The following is a 20,662-nucleotide window of genomic DNA, read 5'->3' as shown; positions in this document are numbered from 1 at the left end:
TGCCACTTATACTACCGTGTGTGACACTGACAGGTGGCCTTGACTCCCTGAGCCTCAGTTTCCATGGCGTTCCAGATGATATCTGGCGTTTTCTTCTCACTGTCACAACATGTGGGCTCTTGGTCATTGGTTTGTCTGGGCTCAGTCCACTCAGAGCAACCTCTTTTGTTGATATTTATCACACTCTAACGAGGTCCATGGCTAAGCTGAAAGTTGGGAATGAGGGGAGTTTGAGGGGAAAAGATGTCTCCCGGTTTCTGAATTTGCTTGCTTGTGATGTACCTTCTAACAAGAGATAAGCTTACTTCCATTTACTGGATTCCAGCTGGGAAACTGTATGCTTTTGTGGGAGGAGCACAGAGGTGAATTTTGGCTTTGACTAAAACTCCTGATCCAGACTCTACCGTTTACCAACTGGGTCACCACGATTGAGTTTCCGCAAATGTAGAAATGTCTACTGTGTAAAACTGGAAACTGGAATGACTGAGTGAAATAAAAATAGAATATATATATAGTCTAGCCCAATGTTGGGCACATAGAAGGTGCTCTCTTTTCTTTAGAGAAGGGGGTGAAGGGAGTATGATCCTGGTCAGTGATGGTGCCTTCTCCCTGTCCTTTGGAACTTTCCAGTTACCCCTGGTGTCTATTCTGGGTGCTGGTGCTTGTGAGTTGTGAGACTGTTTCCTATGCTAGTTTCTGTACAGCTCACTGATGAGGACGTAATGGAGGTCCCCAAAAGACCTGTTTCTTGAGGGAGCATTCTTTTTCTCTGACAGTAGAAAAAGGACGGAGAAGCGAGACCTCTTAGGTAATGCTAGTTTTCCGCTGATGCCCCAGGACAGCCCTGGCCAGAGGAGCCTGTGGAGGCTCTGCAGAGACTAGGGAGGCAGTGTGTCACCCGCATGAAGGAGAGTGAGGGTGCCAGGACTGTAGCGACAATGACAGTGGAGGGCCGCGGGGGAGGAGGAAGACTCCCTCTCCTCTCTCCTGGAGAGGAGAGTGGTAAAGAGAGACTGCAGCGAGGTAGAGGGAAGAAAACTTTTAAAGTGAGCAAAGATTCTAAGAGCACGAGGGAGAGCAGGGAGGGAGGGACCTGGGGGGAAGGGGGTGGAGAGTGAAAGAGTAGGAAGAAGTGGGAGGAGGGAGGGCGACAGACTCGAGTCAAAAGGGGGTGGGAGAGCAACTGACAGGCTGAGTGAGAGCTGGGAAGAGTGGGCAGCGGAGGAGGCAGCCGGGAACCCAGGGCCAGAGAAGCCTGTGGAAGTTCCAGAGAGAAGGACTGGGGAGAAGGTAAGGATAGACGTGCTTTTAAGAGATGACACTCTCAGTTGATGGGAAGAAGCCAGAAGAGAGAGCCTGGAGTTCCAGGCTGGACAAGAACCAGAGCTCCTTCTCTGTACTGGGGGCTTATTCCCTACCCCTCACTAGTCCCTGCGATGGTGAGGTTGGGATATACGGGCGGAGGAGGCTGGTAAAGCAGCAGATAAGTTACTCACTTGATTTCTAAGGATCTGCTGAAGTGTGAGTGGAGGGCCCTTGGAGCTGGTCTACCTCTGGCGGAGTGGCTGCCCTCCAGGGGCATCTTCTAAGTAGCTTAGCCGTTCATTTCCAAGAACTTTTGTTAAGATGAAATTGGCCCTTAAAAACAAAAACCATCACTGTATTGCGGTGCTTCCTTTAGGCTTGGAATCTTTTTGGAACTGCCTTCCACCGCATCTAGGGGAGTGTTTTGATCCCCGCCCCCCAAGGCGTGTTGGGTGGTTTAAAAATATTCCGTGCTTAATTTCCTGCAGAATATCATGTCCCCGCTGTGCGCTGTGAGCCGGCTGGCCTGCCACTCACTGTCGCTGTCAGAGGCAAGAGGCTGGTGAGGATCCAGAGGGAAAGAGGGGAGAGGTGTCACTGAAGGTCCCCTTTCCTCCTGGGTACAGGGTGAGGTAGACGGCCGCCGGGCACAAAGGTTTCTGGGGGCTCCCTAACCTCTTTCCTGAGCATGTGGTGAAAGAACCTGGGTTCTTGTGCCCTGAGTGGCTGTGTGTCCTTGCACCAGACCCTTCCCCATTCTGGGCCTCAGTTTCCTCATCTAGAAAATGAGGGGTTTGTGGGGCACCTGGGTAGCTCAGCTGGTAAAGTGTGCCACTCTTGATCTCGGCTCAGATCTTGATCTCAGGGTCGTGTGTCTACTTTCAAAAAGAAAATGAGGGGCTTGAAATAGAAGGATCCCTCCAGTTCCATTCAGCAGTAATGCTGTACAAGGTTATGATTCCTTAGGCTCAAGTATTCCTTGGAATCATGGCAAGGGGAAGCTCGTCACAAGGATTTTACATCTGTACTATGCTTTTGTTCACTTTTAACTGGATTCCTCCTCCCGGTATGCCATCATAATGGAGGGATTCCTGGTTTTTCCTCCTCAACGTCTCATAAGGGTCTGGCCCACTGAGTCTGACTGGCTGGAGGAAAGGAAGGGCAGAGCAAGGAGCACTGGCCGGGGAGTCAGGAGACCCAGGAGAAATCTAGCAAAACTGGAGAAGAGACAAGAGCCTATGTGTGGCAATGTGGCACCCTCATTAGCCAGGTGGCATGGCTCACCACTGGGGACGCAGGCTGGTATTTATAGGCACCGCAGCCTGACTTTCATATCAGCGGGCCTTCCTCTTATCCACCCAAAGCCTCCAGAGCCCCAGTTCAGCCCAAGAACCTGATTCACTGCTCTCTAAGGAGTGCTCTGAACTTTCCACCTTCCAGCAGTTTCCCCAGGGCAGTGGAGCTGTTTGGAGCCTGCTCCCCTGGCCGTCTCTCCCCATCTTCTCCTTACTCAGCAGCCGCCGAGAAGCAGTCCCCTGACCACAGTGCCCATGGTGGAGGAAACCCAGAAGTGTGTTTCCTGGCTTCCAGACTGGTACCCACTGGCTATCCCTTCAGTCAGATACATGAAGTTCATCAAGCCACGTCAATAACAGTCATGGTGCCTGGCTTTGCCACAGCCTTAGAACACCAAGGATGTTCTTGCTGGACTCTTGAAACTGTTCTTCTTGTCCCCCAGCTGCCTCACTCCTGTCCCCTCTCCTTATCCTGGCCAAAAGTCCTAGGCCATTAGGACTGGAAAAGGTCTGTGAGATTGCCTGTCCAATTCTTCCACTAATAGGGAAAACAAAGCAGAGGAAAGGAAAGTGGCCCATGAGGGATGACGCAATGAGTCACGCAATTTGGTTGGGAGAATGTCCTGCTTTGCTCACTCATTCCTAGGGCCCTTCGGACTTCTGTCCTCAGCTGTGTTCTCTGAACCTCCATTTGTCCCCAGGCCTCCCTGCTTCTTCCATTTAAGTATCTCTACGATCTTGTTTTCTGGCAGGAATTCTCACTTGCCCACCTGCTCCTCATTATCACTGCTGGCTGTTGAGGGGTACGTGCAGTGGAAGGTTCGGGGCTCTGGCAGCCTGCCGGACTACCACACTGAAGCCTGTCCTCTTGGGGACTGGCTGATTCCACTGCAGCCACTGAAAGCAGAACAGGGAGCCTATCTGCCTGGATTAGTCAGGAGACTTGGAGTCCTCAGGGCCAGACTTGGAGTCAGGAGACTTGGAGACCCAAGGCCCAGGCTCTGCTCCCTGACTCAGGGAAGACCTCACCCACCTGGGATTCTCGCAGGTCTCTGTGCCAGCTGGCCCCACCTTGGGCTCGAAGATTAAGCTGACCAAGGGGAGAGATGCCCAGGAAAGCTTCAAGTCTCCTAGAAAAGAAACCAATTCCCTTTCTAGAGCTAGAAACTACGGATTCCTGGAGAATGACAGCTTGGTGCCACTTGGTCATTCAGTTGTTTCTGGATATTAGCATATCATGGGGAAAAAAAAATTCAGCCTTCAACAATCCACTCACTTTCATAAGGAAAAGGAGTCAGGAGGTCTCAGAATCAGGGGTATTGAAATAGCACAGAGGGGTCTTAGAGTTTATCTAATTCAGGGATGGGGCAGAAGAAAGAGCCTGGGCATCTGGAATCATATTTGGGTTAGAATTTCAGCTGTGTGGCTTGGGACAAATTATTTAACGTCTCTGAGCCTTAGTTTCTTCATCTGCCAAAGAAGTTAATAAATGTCTTCCTTGTAAGGTTTTGTGAAGATTAAATAAAATAACACACAGTTTTCCCCACTATCCAATATGTGCTCTATACCACTTCATTTTTTTTTTTTTTAAGATTTTACTTATTTATTTGACAGAGAGAGTGCACACACAAGCGGGCGGAGGAGCAGAGGCAGAGGAAGAAGTAGGCTCTCTTCAAGCAGGGAGCCCGACATGGTGGGGGAAACCTGTATTTAAAATAACCATTTTAGGGGTGACTTGGTGGCTCAGTGGGTTAAAGCCTCTGCCTTTGGCACAGGTGGTCCTGGGATCGAGCCCCACATCAGGATCTCTGCTCGGCAGGGAGCATGCCTCCTCCTCTCTGCCTACTTGTGATCTCTGTCTGTCAAATAAATAAATAGAATCTTTAATAAAATAAATAAATAAATAAAATGGCTATTTTATATTAAGTGCTCAGTGAACAATGGAACAATAGGATAGAATCCAGGTTAGCTGGTCCTCAGCCCATATCTTGGAACTACATCTCATTTGATGGAAAAGCCTCCCCCACGACATGGAATTCTGAGAAGGTACTGCTTGCTTTTTATGATCGCAGATTTTTTTTTCCCCCCTGGGACGACTTTTGCTGACCTCTAAGCTGGGGGGTGGTTAGAAAACCTAGCTTTGCATTTTGGCTTTGCCACTGACTTGCCATGCTATCGCAATTGGTCAAGTCACAAACTCCCCAGATGTTCTAACTTAGCAGCCATCCAGCTCAATTGCTTTCTCTTATACACAAGCAAACTGACACTCAGGGAGCGGAATGTCTCATCCAGAGCCACAGAGAAAGAGCTGAGACTCGGAAGAGCCTTTCTTTCAAGGCTCTTGTTCACAGATAATTTCCAGGATCTAAATTCATCCTGGGATTTTCATGATTCAGAACTTCAGGAGAGGGCAGATGTGGTTAAGGGTCAAGATGGCCCTCCTCAGCAGGTCACCAATTTCTCTTTTAAGTAGAACCGAGCCAGCTTCAAACCTACCCTAGTGGATGTGCCTTTGGACTGGTTGATGAACAGATTCAAAAGTGCTGCAGCTTTTCAGAAGCCAGGGATTACATGAAGCACATATTTTATAATGTGGAATCAAATGAAGTCCATCTCCAGGCCCAAAGTCCAGAACCAGGCTGAACCAATTATGAGAATGAGAGGGGCCTGATCTCAGTGAGACCCTGTACCTCCCTTCTTCTCCATGCTTGCCCCCGAAGGTCTGCACGCCTAGTGAAATAACAGATGTACAGTGAAATTAATATCCTTCCCATCACCCATGTGTTCCTCACCTTTCCCACCTGGTGCCCCGTGACCGTCCTTGTTGGGTCTCTCTCACCAGGCTGCTGCACTGCCAAATTCTGTATCAGGTTGGCTAGTTGGATCTTTTTTTTTTTTTTTTTTTTGGCTAGTTGGATCATGCTTGAGAGGAGTCTTTACTGGAAATGTCAGAAAAGAAAACAAGGAACTAACCTGTCTATTATGTGCCCGGTACTGTTGGAGGACCTTCCATACATCCGCATACTGTTGAATCCCCATGAGTAAACATTCCTTCTTTTCAGATGAGGAGGAAACATACAGGTTGAGTGACTTGCCTAAGGGCACACAATTGGTGAGTGGAGGCAGGGTTCGTATCCCACTACTCTTCAGGAAACACAAGGCCCACCTCCTATTTTTGTTTCAGTGGTTCTTGTTATGATTTGACATCAATGGAACACCAGAGTCTGTTGTCTGGCCAGCTGAAAACCCGGCAGCAGACACGGCTGCAGCCAAGAGCACTTAGTGGCTAAAAAAGGAAATAACTTTCTATATGTGAATTCTGGCCAAATGGTGGCAGATGCTGAAGAGTCTGGGAATCCTGACCACTGTGGGCTACGGGCGTCGATGGAATCATTAACTCTAGGAACAGCATCAGCAAGGGACGGCCAGCCAAGAAGCCAGGGGCTGAAAGGAAAAACCCAGGGCCTCTTACGGGAGAGTGGGAAAAGCCCTGCTCATGGAGTTCAGAGACTGGACAGAGTTCCCGTCACAGGTTTGTCACTAGCTGTCAGAACTGGGGCCTCTTTGATTTTTCTTTCCCTTTTAAAGACACAGTAGGAAGGTAGGCTTTGCAGTCAGGCAGATTGACGGCAAGTCACTTATGCAGCATTTGCTACCTCTGAGCCTCAGTGTTCTCAGCTGTAAAATGGGATAATAACTACTTTCCTAGCAGAATTAACATAAAGGTTAAAAGTATAGTTGTAAAATGCTTCATACGTGGAAAACACTCAAATTCGTGGTATCTGTTATCACTAGTACTTAATTTCCCTGGACCCTGGTCTTCAGCTTGTATAAAAATAAGGGATTGATTTTGCTTGATATGTAGATTCCTTTCCTATGAATCCGTGAAAAATGGTGGAAATATTAAAGAAATCTAAGTGTCTCATAAATATAATTTTCGTTAATAACGTCATAGGTTTTAATCAACCTTTTCGGGGTACTTAATAAGGACCTCCTAATATTTCATTGTTGAATATCTCCATTTGGCTACCACTTCCCACGTACTTCTTGTAAATATTTCTTCTTCCAACAATTTAACAAGAAAATTACGTATCTCAGCATAATTGTCCTTCTCCACTTTGCTCTGTTCCACCTCCTTGGCTTTGAAACAACTGTCTATCAGCAGAGTGTTTCTGAGCAGACCACTCTGTCCTTGCTAGAATAAAATAATGACATAGTAAGAAAGGCTAATTATCTGCCATTGGCTGGAGTCAAAGGAAAACCAAAGTGACAGTTCATCTCCTCCATCTGTCTCCTGCTTCTTTCTCATCTCTGTCTCCCTCTCCTTTCTTCAGTGATCAAGGTTCAGGGGTGGAAGCCCCCACTGGACTTCTGAGGAAGTTGCCCACTTGGCTGTAGGACCCGTTTGGTTGTTTCCCCTGAGGTTGAAAAGGCAATCCCCAAATAGCAGTCAGGAGAGGAGTGGAAGTCCTAAATGTAAGAATTACCCCCAAGAACTTAGAAATCGACTCCCGATTCTAACAGTCACCTTGAAAACCTCCCTGCAGCACTCACCTTGTGTCAAAGTGGCCAGCCTCTGACTGGTAAGGATTTTTAAGGAAAGGAACTTTAGGTCATTTTGATGGGATCTAGCACAGTTGTGAAGGCAGGCATACTGCTGTCAGACAAGACTAGAGCTTGGTTTGATGTCAACTCCACCACTTACCAGCAAGTCCCCCTCGAGTGGCGTTGCTCTGTCAACCTCTCTGAGCTGGTACAAAGGGGCTGGGGATGAGCCTTGCTTGCTCAATTGTTGGGACAATCAAATGAGAAAAAAAATTTATCAAGAAACTTGCAGAACATCTGGCACATAGAGATGTCTCAATAATTTAATTTTATTATTATCATTATTACCTAGATTCAGAGTTTCTTGTTGTGTAAGTTTAGGTAAACTAGAAAATGGAGCTGAGAATCTCCAAGGGTAACGAAGATTGCTGGAGTTGTTGAAGATCAAGCCCACTTTCTTATGCACTCCTTCCTGTGCCTCTCCATTTTAGTGAGAAGCTATTGAGGGGGAGGGTAGGTCAGAAAAGCATGTATTAATGAAAAAGGAAGGTGCCAAAGAGTTCTGAGATGATGTTATACTTAGTGCTTTACATTATAAAGCCACCTCTGATTTCTGGCATAGCAGGAGAGCTCAATAAACACTTTCTGCACTGAGCTGCACTGACATGATACTGGGTCCAAGGATCATTTAAGTGAGGCCCTTTGGGTCCTTTTACAACAGAATTCTCTTAATTGGGAAGCAAGTCAACCCTGCTCTGTGCCACATTCCACTCTGTGATGAGCAGAATTATAGCATGGGCCCAGAATGCTGTTATTATTACTGTGAATAACAACCTTTACTGAGAACCAGAGATCTGTTAGATAATGTACAGAACATGTGTCATTGTCCAGAATTAGACTCAGACTCTGTAGAGTGGTCTTATAATCTAATTTTGACAAACTTGAGTGAGCGCCCCAGTGATATGTGGGGAGGAGGTGGAGAAGAAATAGTCCATGGTGAAAAGATGTGTCTCTGCTTTAGATCCATCCAGTCCTGCCTGGCTGAGCCGAGGGCTCGGTCAAAGGCAGAAGGAAGGCTCAGTAGCTTTAGTCTCCTGCTGTTCTGGTCACCACATTCACTGTGCAGGTGCCCTAAGGTCACTTCCCAGGGAGCCCTTCTACTGGCATTAGGTGTTTTTGTTTTGTTTTGTTTTTAAAGGTTTTATTTATTTATTTATTTATTTATTTATTTGTCAGACAGAGATCACAAGTAGGCAGAGCTGCAGGCAGAGAGAGAGGAAGGGAAGCAGGCTCCCCACTGAGCAGAGAGCCTGATGCGGGACTCGATCCCAGAACCCTGAGATCATGATCTGAGCCGAAGGCAGAGGCTTTAACCCACTGAGCCACACAGGCGCCCGCATTAGGTGTTTTGAGTGAGCTGAATGCTGCAATTTATTTACTGTTGTTGATTTTTAAAGGTGCACAAATCAACCAACCAGGTGTAAGGTACAGTCTTAAGCACCAAGAGGGAAGAGGGGGTAGGGGGATTTAGGAGGAGGATACAGTGATGAACAGATATGGACCTTGTCTTCAAGGAGCTCAGGGTAGAGTTGGAGAGAGCATACATAGCCAGTAGAGCAAATCATTTTCATTATGTATTTGAAAACCCAATGGTTTTACAGTTCAGTCCAAGGCCCAGCTGCTGACTTGGTGTGGGGGTGGGGGACACAGAAATTAGAAAGGCTGTTAAGTGTGGCTCCAGAGGACAGAATTAGAATCAATAGAAGAGAATTTTCAAGGCATCTCTATGGTAGTCTCTTGTTCCCTTGCAATATGCTTTCTTGAGCAGGAGAGACAGGGTGCTGTTTTAGCAGTGTGCTGGACGGACCTGTCACCTGCAGCCTGCCTAGTTTATGCTGCAGCCACTACCAAAGGACTGCCACCAGCAGGGTGATTATTGACTGTGCCATGCTTTATGTCCCCACCCCATTTCAGGGCTGTGTCCCATTAGGGTCTGCCCACAGGAACAAGTCATGTACTGAACATGGTCTATGTAAGGGTTGCTAACTACTCCAAACTCCTGGCATGGCCTCAAAGCCCTCCATAATCTGCTTCTGCCTATTCTGCAGACCACCCCTTTGTTCTGCTCATTGTTCTCTAATACCATGCTGGTTTTCACTTGGTGGGTTTATTCACGTGGTTGCCTTTGTCTGGAATGCCTCCATCTCTCCCACACCTCCTCTCTCCCCCTACCTCTCACCTCTATAGACTTCACCTCCACCTAACTCCAATTCAAGGGTTGTCTCTTTGGAGAAGCCCAGAATATTTGCACAGTTGGTTGTGTTTGTATCCCTCATTGGACAGTGAGTTCCTTCAACCCAGAGTCTTTCTGATCTTTAGGTTCCTAACTTCTATCACATAAGTAGACACTCAGTAAATGTTTGTGTAGGTGAACTGAATTGAACTTTCCCATAATCCCCTCAGCACCTCATATCAAGTGCTGGTCACATCAGGAGACCATCATAAACATTTGCTTGATTGCTTAAAAACCGACCCCCAGACTTTAGCACTAAATGGCAGTCATGTCTCAAATAACTCACTGCTGGAACTTCAAGCTCTGAGGTGGGGAGACAGAAGAATTGATGCACTTCACCCCTAGAAGGAGGATGGAGGGACATTTTCTGGTGTGCCCCAGACTTGATCAGGAACTCTGAAGTGTTCTAGGTTCTACCTCTATTCGTCTTCATTTCTTTGAGCAAATCTCTTACCTTCTATAGATGTCTCCTTCTCTGCAAAACAGAGGTAATAACGAGCACCCCCAAAAGGCATAAAAATCCTCATAACTATGAGGATTTTTCCATTCAACAATAGAAACTGAGTGTCTATATGTCCTAAGGTAGCCAGTCATGAACAACACAAATATGGTCCCACCATCTTGGGGTCAATAAGAGAAGGGAGGAGAAGCACATCTTGAACTGTATAAGGTTTTAGTTACTTATTTTATTTTAGAGAACAGACAAGAGAAAAAGAGAGGTGGGGAGGAGCAAAGCGAGAGGGAGAGAATCTTAAGCAGGCTCCACGCCCAGCACAGAGTCTGAAATGGGGCTCTGTTTCACAACGCTGAGATCATGACCTGAGCTGAAATCAAGAGTTGGACACTTAACTGACTAAGATACCCATGGGCCCCTGTAAGGTTTTCTTTTTTATTGTTGGACATGAGAAGGAAGATTTGACCCTCCGTAGGATCTCTCTGTAATCTTACTGCTGGATCAAACATTTTTTTCAATCATTAAGAAAGCATTTATTATGTGCCTATTGTGAGATCTTAGTGCATTAAGAATACAAAGTAGAAGACAGGGCTTTTGACTTGAGAAGTCTATTACTCATTTGAAGGGAAAAGCTGTTAAATCCTTGAAGGCAAGAATCGTGCCTGATTTTATTAATTCAAGATATCATTGAATGCATAGTATGTGCCAGGTCTGGTACCCCCTAGATATTATTTTCAGTACCCAGAATAGTGATAGGCACATAGCAGGGACTCAAAAAAGTACTTGTGGGTTGGCTGTTAGAATGAAAATTTTGGGAAATCAGTGTAAGGCAACATGTAAGTGTGACTGTATCCTACATGCTGAACAGTAATGTGGAGTCTTTATTGTCAAAATGGGCTGAGATCAATTTGAGAAAAGAATTCTCCATTTCTGCCTACGTATGTGGGGCCAGAGGAGGAAGTCCTAGCTATGAGTTTATGTTAACCAAGGTTGCTCTAAGTTAGTTTTCTTTGAAAACACTGGCTGTGTTGGGAGGCAGAAATGCTAACACTGGGTTGGGAATGTAGGTACCTGAATTTTATTTGTAGTCATATAATACACAAAGTAAGGGAATAAAATGATCCATGTTCACTATACACAATAGCCTTCTTTTGGCCCTTTCCCTCTTATCCAAGTGCCATGTCACTATTACCAAACAAGTTCCTTGGTGACTCCTCCAAATGTTTTTTTTTTGTTTGTTTTGTTTTGTTTTGTTTTAAGATTTTATTTATTTATTTGACAGAGAGAGATCACAGGTAGGCAGAGAAGCAGGCAGAGAGAGAGAGAGGGGGAAGCAGGCTCCCTGCTGAGCAGAAAGCCCGATGCGGGACTTGATCCCAGGACCCTGGGATCATAACCTGAGCCGAAGGCAGCGGCTTAACCCACTGAGCCAGCCAGGCGCCCCAAATGTTTGTTTTGTCCCAGGATATGATATGCTGAAAGAAGATGCTGAAGGTTTTTGAGTGAAGAAACTACAGAGTAGGGATGTTCTAGGGACTGGGTTCTAAGGACCATCTCTTTTGCCTTGGAGACTTCAGAATTTGTATCAGTTGCAAAGGGCTGTAGAATTTAATTACCCAGGGCTCCTTAGAAGGCCCTCCCCAACTAAGCCAGAGTAACCTTCTGCCATGTGTTCCCACAGCACTCCCTTAATGTTAACACACATTATGCTTTATTGCAATGTGTTCGATCTCTCTCCTTCAGTCAGGGATATAAAGGCAGTTAAGTTCAGTAAAGTCAGGGACTCTTAGTTTTACTTTTTAACTGCTGTGCTTTAAGGGCCTTGCATGATACCTGGTAACCATTCATATTAAATTGAATGGATGAAAAGGAAGAAGGACCTGGTAGGTAGAGGGGGTATGAGGAGCTAAGACAAAGAGGTAAGAAGGTGTGGGCCATGTACACGTGTATGGGAGTAATGTAGCTTAAAAATGGAGTATGTGAGAGGAACAGGGAAGAAGACAGGACTGAGCTGTGCTGTGGAGGATCTCAAGTACAAGTTAAAGAGTCTGAACTTTATAAGCAGTAGGAAGGCAGTGAAGTTCTTAGCTAAAGCAGTGAGGTATATTATTACCATTGTATTTGATAGAATTTATTCATGGCATGGGCAGCTTCCTTTGCCCCTCCTAACACACTTCCTGCCAAGAAACAGATAATAATCTACAAAGCATTTTATATGCTCTACACCCAGTAAACTCAGTGGGTATTAATTTACATATTTCTTTGGCCGAGATTGTGGGGGACCCAAAGGGACACAGTGTAGCTGGGAAAATGACTTTCATATTATAAACTGAGCAGCTGGTACTTGGTAGCAATTTTAAGTTTCTCTGACCTCACCTGGGTCATCAGGAAGTCACAAGTGAGACTTGTCCTGTACCCTATTTGCTGTCACCCGGGTGCATGGGGTCTGCCCCACCCCCACCTCATCAGCTAGTGTTTTTCCCTCCCCATGAGGCAGCCTATCCATGTCACTGTCTTTCTCCTCTTCCATGATGTTTCTTTCTTTTTTTTTTTTTAATTTATTTATTTGACAGACAAGAGATCACAAGTAGACAGAGGCAGACAGAGAGAGAGGAAGGGAAGCAGGCTTCCCGCTGAGCAGAGAGCACAATGCGGGGCTCGATCCCAGGACTCGGAGACCATGACCCAAACTGAAGGCTGAGGCTTTAACCCACTGAGCCACCCAGGCGCCCCCATGATGTTTCTTTCTTGTACGCTTGCTTTCCTTCTTCCAGGTGGGATGCCTTGCACCACAAGTGAGGGGGTCAGCCGCAAGCCTCTTGGCAGACCAGACCAAAACATCACATTCTTTGCCTGGCCCTATTTTTAGACCTCCTGGGGGACTTGCAAGGAATGGGTGGCAGAGTCAGAAGATCAAGGGAAAAGTCTTCAGGGATTGAGGACAGTTTGGAAAACTTGCCCCAAATTTTGGAAGAATATGACACTTGTTTCCCTTTTTCTTGTTTCTTTTTACTTTCCATTTCTGTTTCCTTTTCACTTCCCCCCCTTTTGCTTTTCCATCTGTTTCTCTCTTCTTTGTAATGCACTTCTCTCTACTTTCTCTCTCTCTCTCCCTCCTTCTCCATTCCTGTCCTCCCTCACCACTTTCTTGCTAGTAAAGGCAAGGAATTATTCTTTAATTCTTATACACTGAGCACTGTGCTAAGTGCTTTTTATACATTACCTCATAACACTGGACGAGCTAAATAATAGTATCTTCATTTTGCAGTTAGGGAAATTGAGCTACAGATCCAGTATCTTCTCCAAGCTCAGCGATATTGATAGGGATTTGAACTCCACTTAGCTACCCCCAAACTATATTTGCTTAACCACTACATGGTCTCTTTTTTTCCATTCCAAACTCCTGCTTGTCTTTCCCCTCTTTTTGTTCTTTTTTTCCCATTCTCTCCCTCTCCTTCTCGCGCCCCCCACCCCGACACTCAGCACATCCTGGTCCCTGCATGTTGTGTGGATGACCCTGGAGGTGCTGAACACTATGCACGTGCCCAGAAGAGATGACAGACCATTCGCACTCTTATCTAATCAGCCATTTTCCTTCTGAGCAGACGCTCCACAGTTTTCCACATTTGGAGGCTAAGGGAGGGGGACCCTTCACCACCTAGGGGAAAGGACAGATGTCTGAACACAAACTAGAGGAAAGGCTTCAAGACCTGGATGAGTCTTTGACATGGAGGGGGACAGAGATAAGGCCCTTTCCACTTATGTGTGGACTCTCAGGGTTGGGGAGTGGGGGCCTGGGAGAAAACAGGGCCAGGAGCCTGGTCTCTGTCAAGGTATCAACTCAGGAGTCAAGAAAGCCTGCACCATGAAATATGGCAACCCACACTGTCCTTTATCTGCATAAAGAGTGTTTGGATAGGAACCAGGGGCATCCTGACAGTAAAGATGTGAAGGTCAAGGTGTGAACCTGACAATCTCTAAGATCCCATTAGATTCTAAGGTTTTATGATCACAAAAATGGATATTTGTAATTCAGTTCCCTCCTCTTTTTTTTAATTTTTATTTTTGGTCATTCTGTTGATTAGGATTGGTTAGAGGCTTAAGCTATAAGGACATTTATTGCTCATCAAGTAAGAATTCTGAGGTAGGAGATTTAAGAGCTGATTCAGAGGTCTCAGGACATTAGTTGGCATTTCTGAGACTCTCTGGATAGCCTCAGACATCTTGGCTCAAATAGTCCTGTCCATGGGCAGGAAGTAGTTGGGGTGGTGGGCAGGGGGACCTCCAGTGAGACTCCCTCCATTTATTGGGGGATGGAAAACAGTTTCTAGAGCACTCCCTCTACATAGACTCTCACCATACCTGACTGACCAGATCTAACTGCAGAAGAGACTGAGAAAGTGAAATCTGGTCTTTTCACCCTGCTAACGGATGGCAGGCAAGGAATAGGGAACTGATTTGTCACATCAGAGCCTGCCACCCTTCATTCACTCAACTAAGATTCCCTAAGATTATCCAGGCTCTGGGCCAGGTGATGATGATACAGAGGAACAGGCTATCTCTGTGATCAAGGAGCCCCCACTAGAAGAACACAGACAGGCAGAGGGCCACAAAACAAGAAGGCAAGTGCTAGGAGGGAACCAAGTGTCCCTAAAGCCACCACAGAAGCTGAAGAGGTTCAGCTTGGAGGAGCAGGGAGGGCTGCAGGGAACCATGACAGGGTTAAGTTCTGAGGGTTAATAAAGATCTAGCTGGGGGTGGGGGGGGCGGTTATGCAGAAGGTGGCTGGGAAGAGGGCATCTGGGAATCTTTCAGGATGTGGCAGGCAGTACAAAAGGAACTAATGGGGACAGACAAGGAATCAGGCTGGAGAAGCAAGAAAGGGCCTGCTGAGAGAAGGTTCTGTGTGGGACATATGGTTTGGGGCACTTATTCTGGATGAGCAGGTCTGTGCATGGGGACCTTCTGCAGAAGGACAAGGAGCCATACCCCTGGAAGGGCTGCACTGCACTCTCCCAAGGTGTGGGAGATTGGCATCGCCAGCTGCCTCCCAGCTGCAAGAACCCGAGCACTCATCAGCAGCACCCAGAGCTGGCTTTTGATCGCCATCTCCCAGTACAGCTGGGGATGGTTCTGAAGGTTAGGGGATGCATTCGGAGAGGCCAGACTTGCCACCGCCATCCCCATTCCTTCCTCTTCACTCAGTTCCTTCTGGAACCAAAATAATTCTTTCACTTGATACCCTTTCAAACACATGGAACATTTGAGTTATGATCCCCAACATATCATGTACCTCACCCTTGAAACTCTGAGGCAGCTGTTTTCCATCCCCATTTTACAGACAAGGAGGCAGACTCAGTGAGACACAGGGCCAGAATGGCGAGAACAGAGAGCAGTCCTTTGTACTTCCTGCTTCACCAGTGTTTCTCCAGGCGTGGGCTTTGCACTGTCTACCTCAGAGTAACCTGGGCTGCTTGGGGCAGATCCCGGTTCCAGGGGCAGCCCCAGACCTCCCAAAGCAGACTCTCCAGAGGTAACAGCACAGAACCCACTCATAACAGGCTCCTCAGTTGATTTCTAGATCCATCCAAGTGTGGGAATCACTCTTCTTGCTAACACAACCATTTTTAAACTTCGATCTCCTTTTCCTTTTGCTGGCCTGGAAAATAGAGGGCTTTTCAGGTGAATTTGGCTCATAAGTTGCACTTTCTTTCTTTTTTTTTTTTTAAAGATTTTATTTATTTATTTGACAGAGAGAGACCACAAGTAGGCAGAGAGGCAGGCAGAGAGAGAGAGGAGGAAGCAGGCTCCCTGCTGAGCAGAGAGCCCGATGCGGGGCTCGATCCCAGGACTCTGGGATCATGACCCGAGCCGAAGGCAGCGGCTTTAACCCACTGAGCCACCGAGGCGCCCCTATAAGTTGCACTTTCTTAAAGAATGGATCGGTGGAGCCCCAGACTGTCCAGACTTTGCAGAAGCATCCCTCTCCTTTTCTCCTTTTCTCTCTGCCCCATTTGCAGAAGTCCTGGTGGCTGTCTCCTGCTGAGTCAGGATGGGTGACTGGAGCTTCCTGGGAGAGTTCCTGGAGGAAGTACACAAGCACTCTACAGTGATCGGCAAGGTCTGGCTCACCGTCCTCTTCATATTCCGCATGCTGGTGTTGGGCACGGCTGCCGAGTCATCCTGGGGGGATGAGCAGGCCGACTTCCAATGTGATACCATGCAGCCCGGCTGCGGGAACGTCTGCTACGACCAAGCCTTCCCCATCTCGCATATCCGCTACTGGGTGCTACAGATCATTTTCGTGTCCACGCCATCGCTGGTGTACATGGGCCATGCAATGCACACGGTGCGTATGCAGGAGAAGCGGAAGCTGAGGGAGGCTGAGAGGGCCAAAGAGGTCCGGGCCACTGGCTCTTATGAGTACCCAGTGGCTGAGAAGGCAGAGCTGTCCTGCTGGGAGGAAGTGAACGGGAGGATTGTCCTCCAGGGCACTCTGCTCAACACCTATGTCTGCAGCATTCTGATTCGCACGACCATGGAGGTAGCCTTCATTGTGGGTCAGTACCTCCTCTACGGGATCTTCCTGGACACCCTGCATGTCTGCCGCAGGAGTCCCTGTCCCCACCCAGTCAACTGTTACGTATCCCGGCCCACAGAGAAGAATGTCTTCATCGTCTTTATGCTGGCTGTGGCGGCGCTGTCCCTCTTCCTCAGCCTGGCTGAGCTCTACCACCTGGGCTGGAAGAAGATCAGACAGCGCTTTGTCAGATCTCGGCAGGGCACAGCCGAGTGTCAGCTTCCTGGCCCCTCTGCCGGCATGGTCCAGAACTGCACACCACCCCCTGACTTCAATCAGTGCCTGGAGAACGGTCCTGGGGGCAAATTCTTCAATCCCTTCAGTAACAAGATGGCTTCGCAGCAGAACACGGAGAACCTGGCCACCGAGCAAGTGCAAGGCCAGGAGGCAATTCCTGGGGAGGGCTTCATTCACATCCATTACGGCCAGAAGCCTGAGGTACCCAATGGGGCCTCCCCGGGTCACCGCCTTCCCATTGGCTATCCAAGCGACAAGCGCCGTCTCAGCAAGGCCAGCAGCAAGGCCAGGTCAGATGACCTATCAGTGTGACCCTTTAGTATTGGGGGGGAATCCAGGACCAGGTGGGAACAGAGGAAGCTCACAGAGGGAAGATGTGTCCCTATCGACCCCATCTCTCATTATCATATCTGCTCTGTTCCTTTTGGGCTTTAGGTCTCCATGGCATTGCTCATTTATTCCAGAAGGTAGGACCAGACCTCTTCGAGTGCAGGCAGTGACATGGTTACCTACCCCAGCTGCTGTCCCTTCCCATCCTCTACCCAGTATACATAGAAGGTTTTCAGATTCTTTGGTCAAGAGAAAGAAAAGGGAACAGCGATAAATCTAGCCACAGGAGGGATAGCCAGAAGGACAGAATGACTCTCTACATACCAACCACATACCAGATGGGTTCTCCAAGTCTCTATGGATTCCTTGACCTGATCGCCCTTCTTCTTGCAAGGAAAAACCCAAAGATCCCAGCCAATAAAGAGCATCAATCAAAGACCTTCCATTAGATGTGCTCTTGAATCTGTTGTCTCCAAGGGTCAAAACTTGGAGTGATGTTAAGGTGGCCTTGGGCTGCCCTGGGCTGCCTTCCCTGTACCCAGTCGTACTTAAAAAGAGGTCCTTGGAACTTGACCAGCAGCCTCAACTTTACAAGTGTTTTGGTATGTACCTCTGGCAAATGTCCTACCTTAGTGAAGCCGCAGCCTTTATTTCTGCCAGGGTGACAACTAGCTCATGGGGGTGCAAACTCCCCCAGGGAGTGACTATATACACAGGCTCCACTGGAATCCCTGCCATCACCTGTCATCCTGCAGCTCTTTACAGCTCAACCCGATGATAGAAACCATCCCATCCCTTCCTTCCTTGGCTCTTCACCCAGTGCTCCCCTAAAGAACTTATCGACCAGAGTGCCCAAGAAGCCGTCGTCCTCTCTCAGATCCTGACCAGATCACCAGCCACAAGGGCCAGTGGAATTTCCCTAGGCCTTATTAAAACAAAGAGGGCATTGTGCTTCTCAAATTCCCTTTGGGAAAAAATAATTCTGCTGTGAAGATAAAAATAAAAAAAGAGAGAAAATACTGGAAAACTATTTCCCCCTCCTATTTATTTCCCTTTCTGACTGCCAACTTAGAGTGCCAAGAGGAGGCATGATGACAGCTATGGAGCCCCCAGATCTCAATCTCCCTGAAGGGCTTAGCAGGGGCATGGAGGCAGTAAGGGAATCTCCAGCTCTCTTGGCAGGGGCCTCTTTTAAGAGCACAGTGATTTCTATGTCTCCCTGGTGCTCCTAATGAGACAGCTAGAAAGCAGTGGTGACTGTGGACTGTGGAAAAGTCCTGCCTTCCCAGGGACTGGCCTGGTTTCTCTGTTCAGTCCATCCATAATGGGCGGTTGCCATTATGGATGAAGGTAAAGGATGCTCAGAATTGGATACTGAGACTTATAGGTAGATGATTACTTTTTAAAATGCATGTGTGTGTGTGTGTGTGTGTGTGTGTCTACACTGACAGGGTGGATGAATGAGAGGGGAGTCTGAAATAAGGAAAGGAAGCTTTAGAGGAACTTGTGTCTTCCTGCTCTCACCTCCGGATGCTGGTGGAGGGGCTGAGACTCACAGTTTCCAGTGGCATCGGCCTATGCAGATGAGAAGTTGGTCAGAGGAGGGTGAAGGCTCAGAAGGTGTCTTAGCCTCTTCTCCCCATCATGATCTCCAGGCCCTTCTGCTGATATTTGGCTGCTATGGGTGGGTGGAGAGAAGGATGAGGGTAGAGAGTTGGAGGGGACTGACTGGGAGGCCATTTAGGGAAGAATGGTCATCAGAGGTCCCTAGAGAGAACACCTTTTTATCTTTTATCTGGCACCAGCATTAAGACTCTCTCTGCAAAACAAAACAAACAAGGAACAAACAAACAAACAAACAAAAAAGTCTCTCCTTCCATCTCTGAAATGGGTTTGTTTTGTGAAATAAGTGTACTTGGATTAGAAATCCTATGACATCAGTCCTTGATGATGGGACTTTCAGGAATAAAATAAGAAATAATATGTGTAGTTTGTCTTAATAAAATTTGGCCCTGCATCTCTCTTTCTTGGTGTCCTTTCATGCCATGACTATGAAAGTAGGATGACAGACTTGGTCAGGGAGGGAAGCACTCAGACTCCACCCATCAGTTAGTAATGCAAACAGCTTGGAGTCAGACATGCAAGGGTTAAAAATCTCAGCTGCCAATTTACCGCTGGACTCCAGCAAGCTACTTAATCTTTGAACCCTGGTTTTCTTATCTGTAAATAGAGTCTCAGAACATCTACCTCATCGTTAGGTTGTTAAATGAGGGAGTGAAAAGTTCATCTGAGTGCCTGGGAAATAACAGTACCTCACTAAATGGTAATCATTGATACTGTTGCCATTATTATCTTTATTATTTTCATTGTTGTGTTGAACACAGAATATTTGAAAACCTGGGATGTTGAGAGATGATTCCAGAACTTCCCCTTATGGAGCTCACATCTACCTAAGGTGGTCAGTTTAAGACAGGTCAAATTAACTCAAATTAAGGCAGAGGAAACAACTGGAAGAGAATTGAATGGTAATTCTAAGAACCACAGGCTCCTGGAAGTGAAACAAAACCCCTGGAAGAGGACACCTGACCGGGGCGGGCCTTAAGAGGCTGAGGTTTTAGTCAGGTGAAGACCTCAAGGATGACTCTGTAAAATGGATCTTGGTGTTCTTATTTTACGGACTTAGAAACTGAGGCCCAGGAAATTTCTGTAACAGTGAAAGCTTCTCATTGGCCTCTCTGATTGGGATCACATCTTTTTGGAAAAGGAGAAATGATTCTTGCTGCAAACAAAGGTTCAAGGGACCACTGAGCCCTTGAATACCACATGGATGCTATTTCCTAGAGAAATAAACAAAGCCTGGGGAACATATACAGAAGTATTATCTTCACTACCAATTAGTGTTGTTCATTGGGGCAAGAGAGCTCTTTTAAAGAGTCTTGCAAGCAGATTGTAGAACACAACTTAGGACAGCAGAGTTGAGACTTGGGCCAACAGTACAACAGATGTACCTGGCATCTGTTAAAGGGCAAGGTGCTCAGCCCAGAGGTCCCTGAGTAGTCCAAGTGGAAAAAGCATCTGAGATCTATTTTTTCTCCTAGAAAAGAAGCAGTGCATCTCATGGTTCCATAAACATAGCTATTAACATTTAATAGTTTATGTTACACCCAGACAGCAAAAGCTAAGGGACTTACGTTACAGTGAGTAAGATTTCAACTCCATGTATCTGCTCTCATTTTCTCTTCCTTTCCCTTTTAAAGGTTCATCCCTAAGGAGGGTTAGCTGGGTGGTAATATGGTGAATACATTCTGGGTTGTAGGTCCCTGCAGGCCCCTTTCTTAATTTCCTCCCTCCAGTGCCAGATAAGATCAGCATTTCTACCACTAGTGTTTCATGACTGTGGTTAAAGCATCTCAGTGCTTAAATGCTAATAATACTCTTATGAAGAATCATAGCATGAATGAATTTCAGATTTCTTCCTAATAGCAAATTTCTCCAGCAGAGAGAAAAACAGAACAAGGGCTCTGCACACCTCACAGGTGTCTTGAAGGATTGTTTTCATGATGTGCAGATGAAGAAAACAACGAGGTTGGAGGGGGTGCCAAAAATGAGCTCTGTGCTTCCCA

At 46.9% G+C, this 20,662-nt stretch overlaps 1 protein-coding gene across 1 annotated transcript; it reads left to right on the top strand.

Annotated features, from left to right (window-relative positions):
- Nucleotides 1-1,109: 1,109 nt before the first annotated feature.
- GJA5 (gap junction protein alpha 5) lies at nucleotides 1,110-19,056 on the top strand. The gene is made up of 2 exons (XM_044239070.1): nucleotides 1,110-1,290; nucleotides 15,913-19,056. Exon 2 carries the CDS (start codon nucleotides 15,945-15,947, stop codon nucleotides 17,019-17,021), a length of 1,077 nt encoding a protein of 358 aa, XP_044095005.1. The 5' UTR covers nucleotides 1,110-1,290; nucleotides 15,913-15,944; the 3' UTR covers nucleotides 17,022-19,056.
- Nucleotides 19,057-20,662: the final 1,606 nt, after the last annotated feature.

The sequence above is a fragment of the Neovison vison genome, chromosome 2 (genome assembly GCF_020171115.1).
Source record: "Neovison vison isolate M4711 chromosome 2, ASM_NN_V1, whole genome shotgun sequence".
Taxonomy (NCBI): Eukaryota; Metazoa; Chordata; class Mammalia; order Carnivora; family Mustelidae; genus Neogale; species Neogale vison.
This window is presented reverse-complemented; position numbering and strand designations above follow the sequence as displayed.

What these genes read in the sequence shown, in the direction of transcription:
- GJA5 (XM_044239070.1), top strand. Translation starts at nt 15,945, where the DNA reads ATGGGTGACTGGAGCTTCCTGGGAGAGTTCCTGGAGGAAGTACACAAG.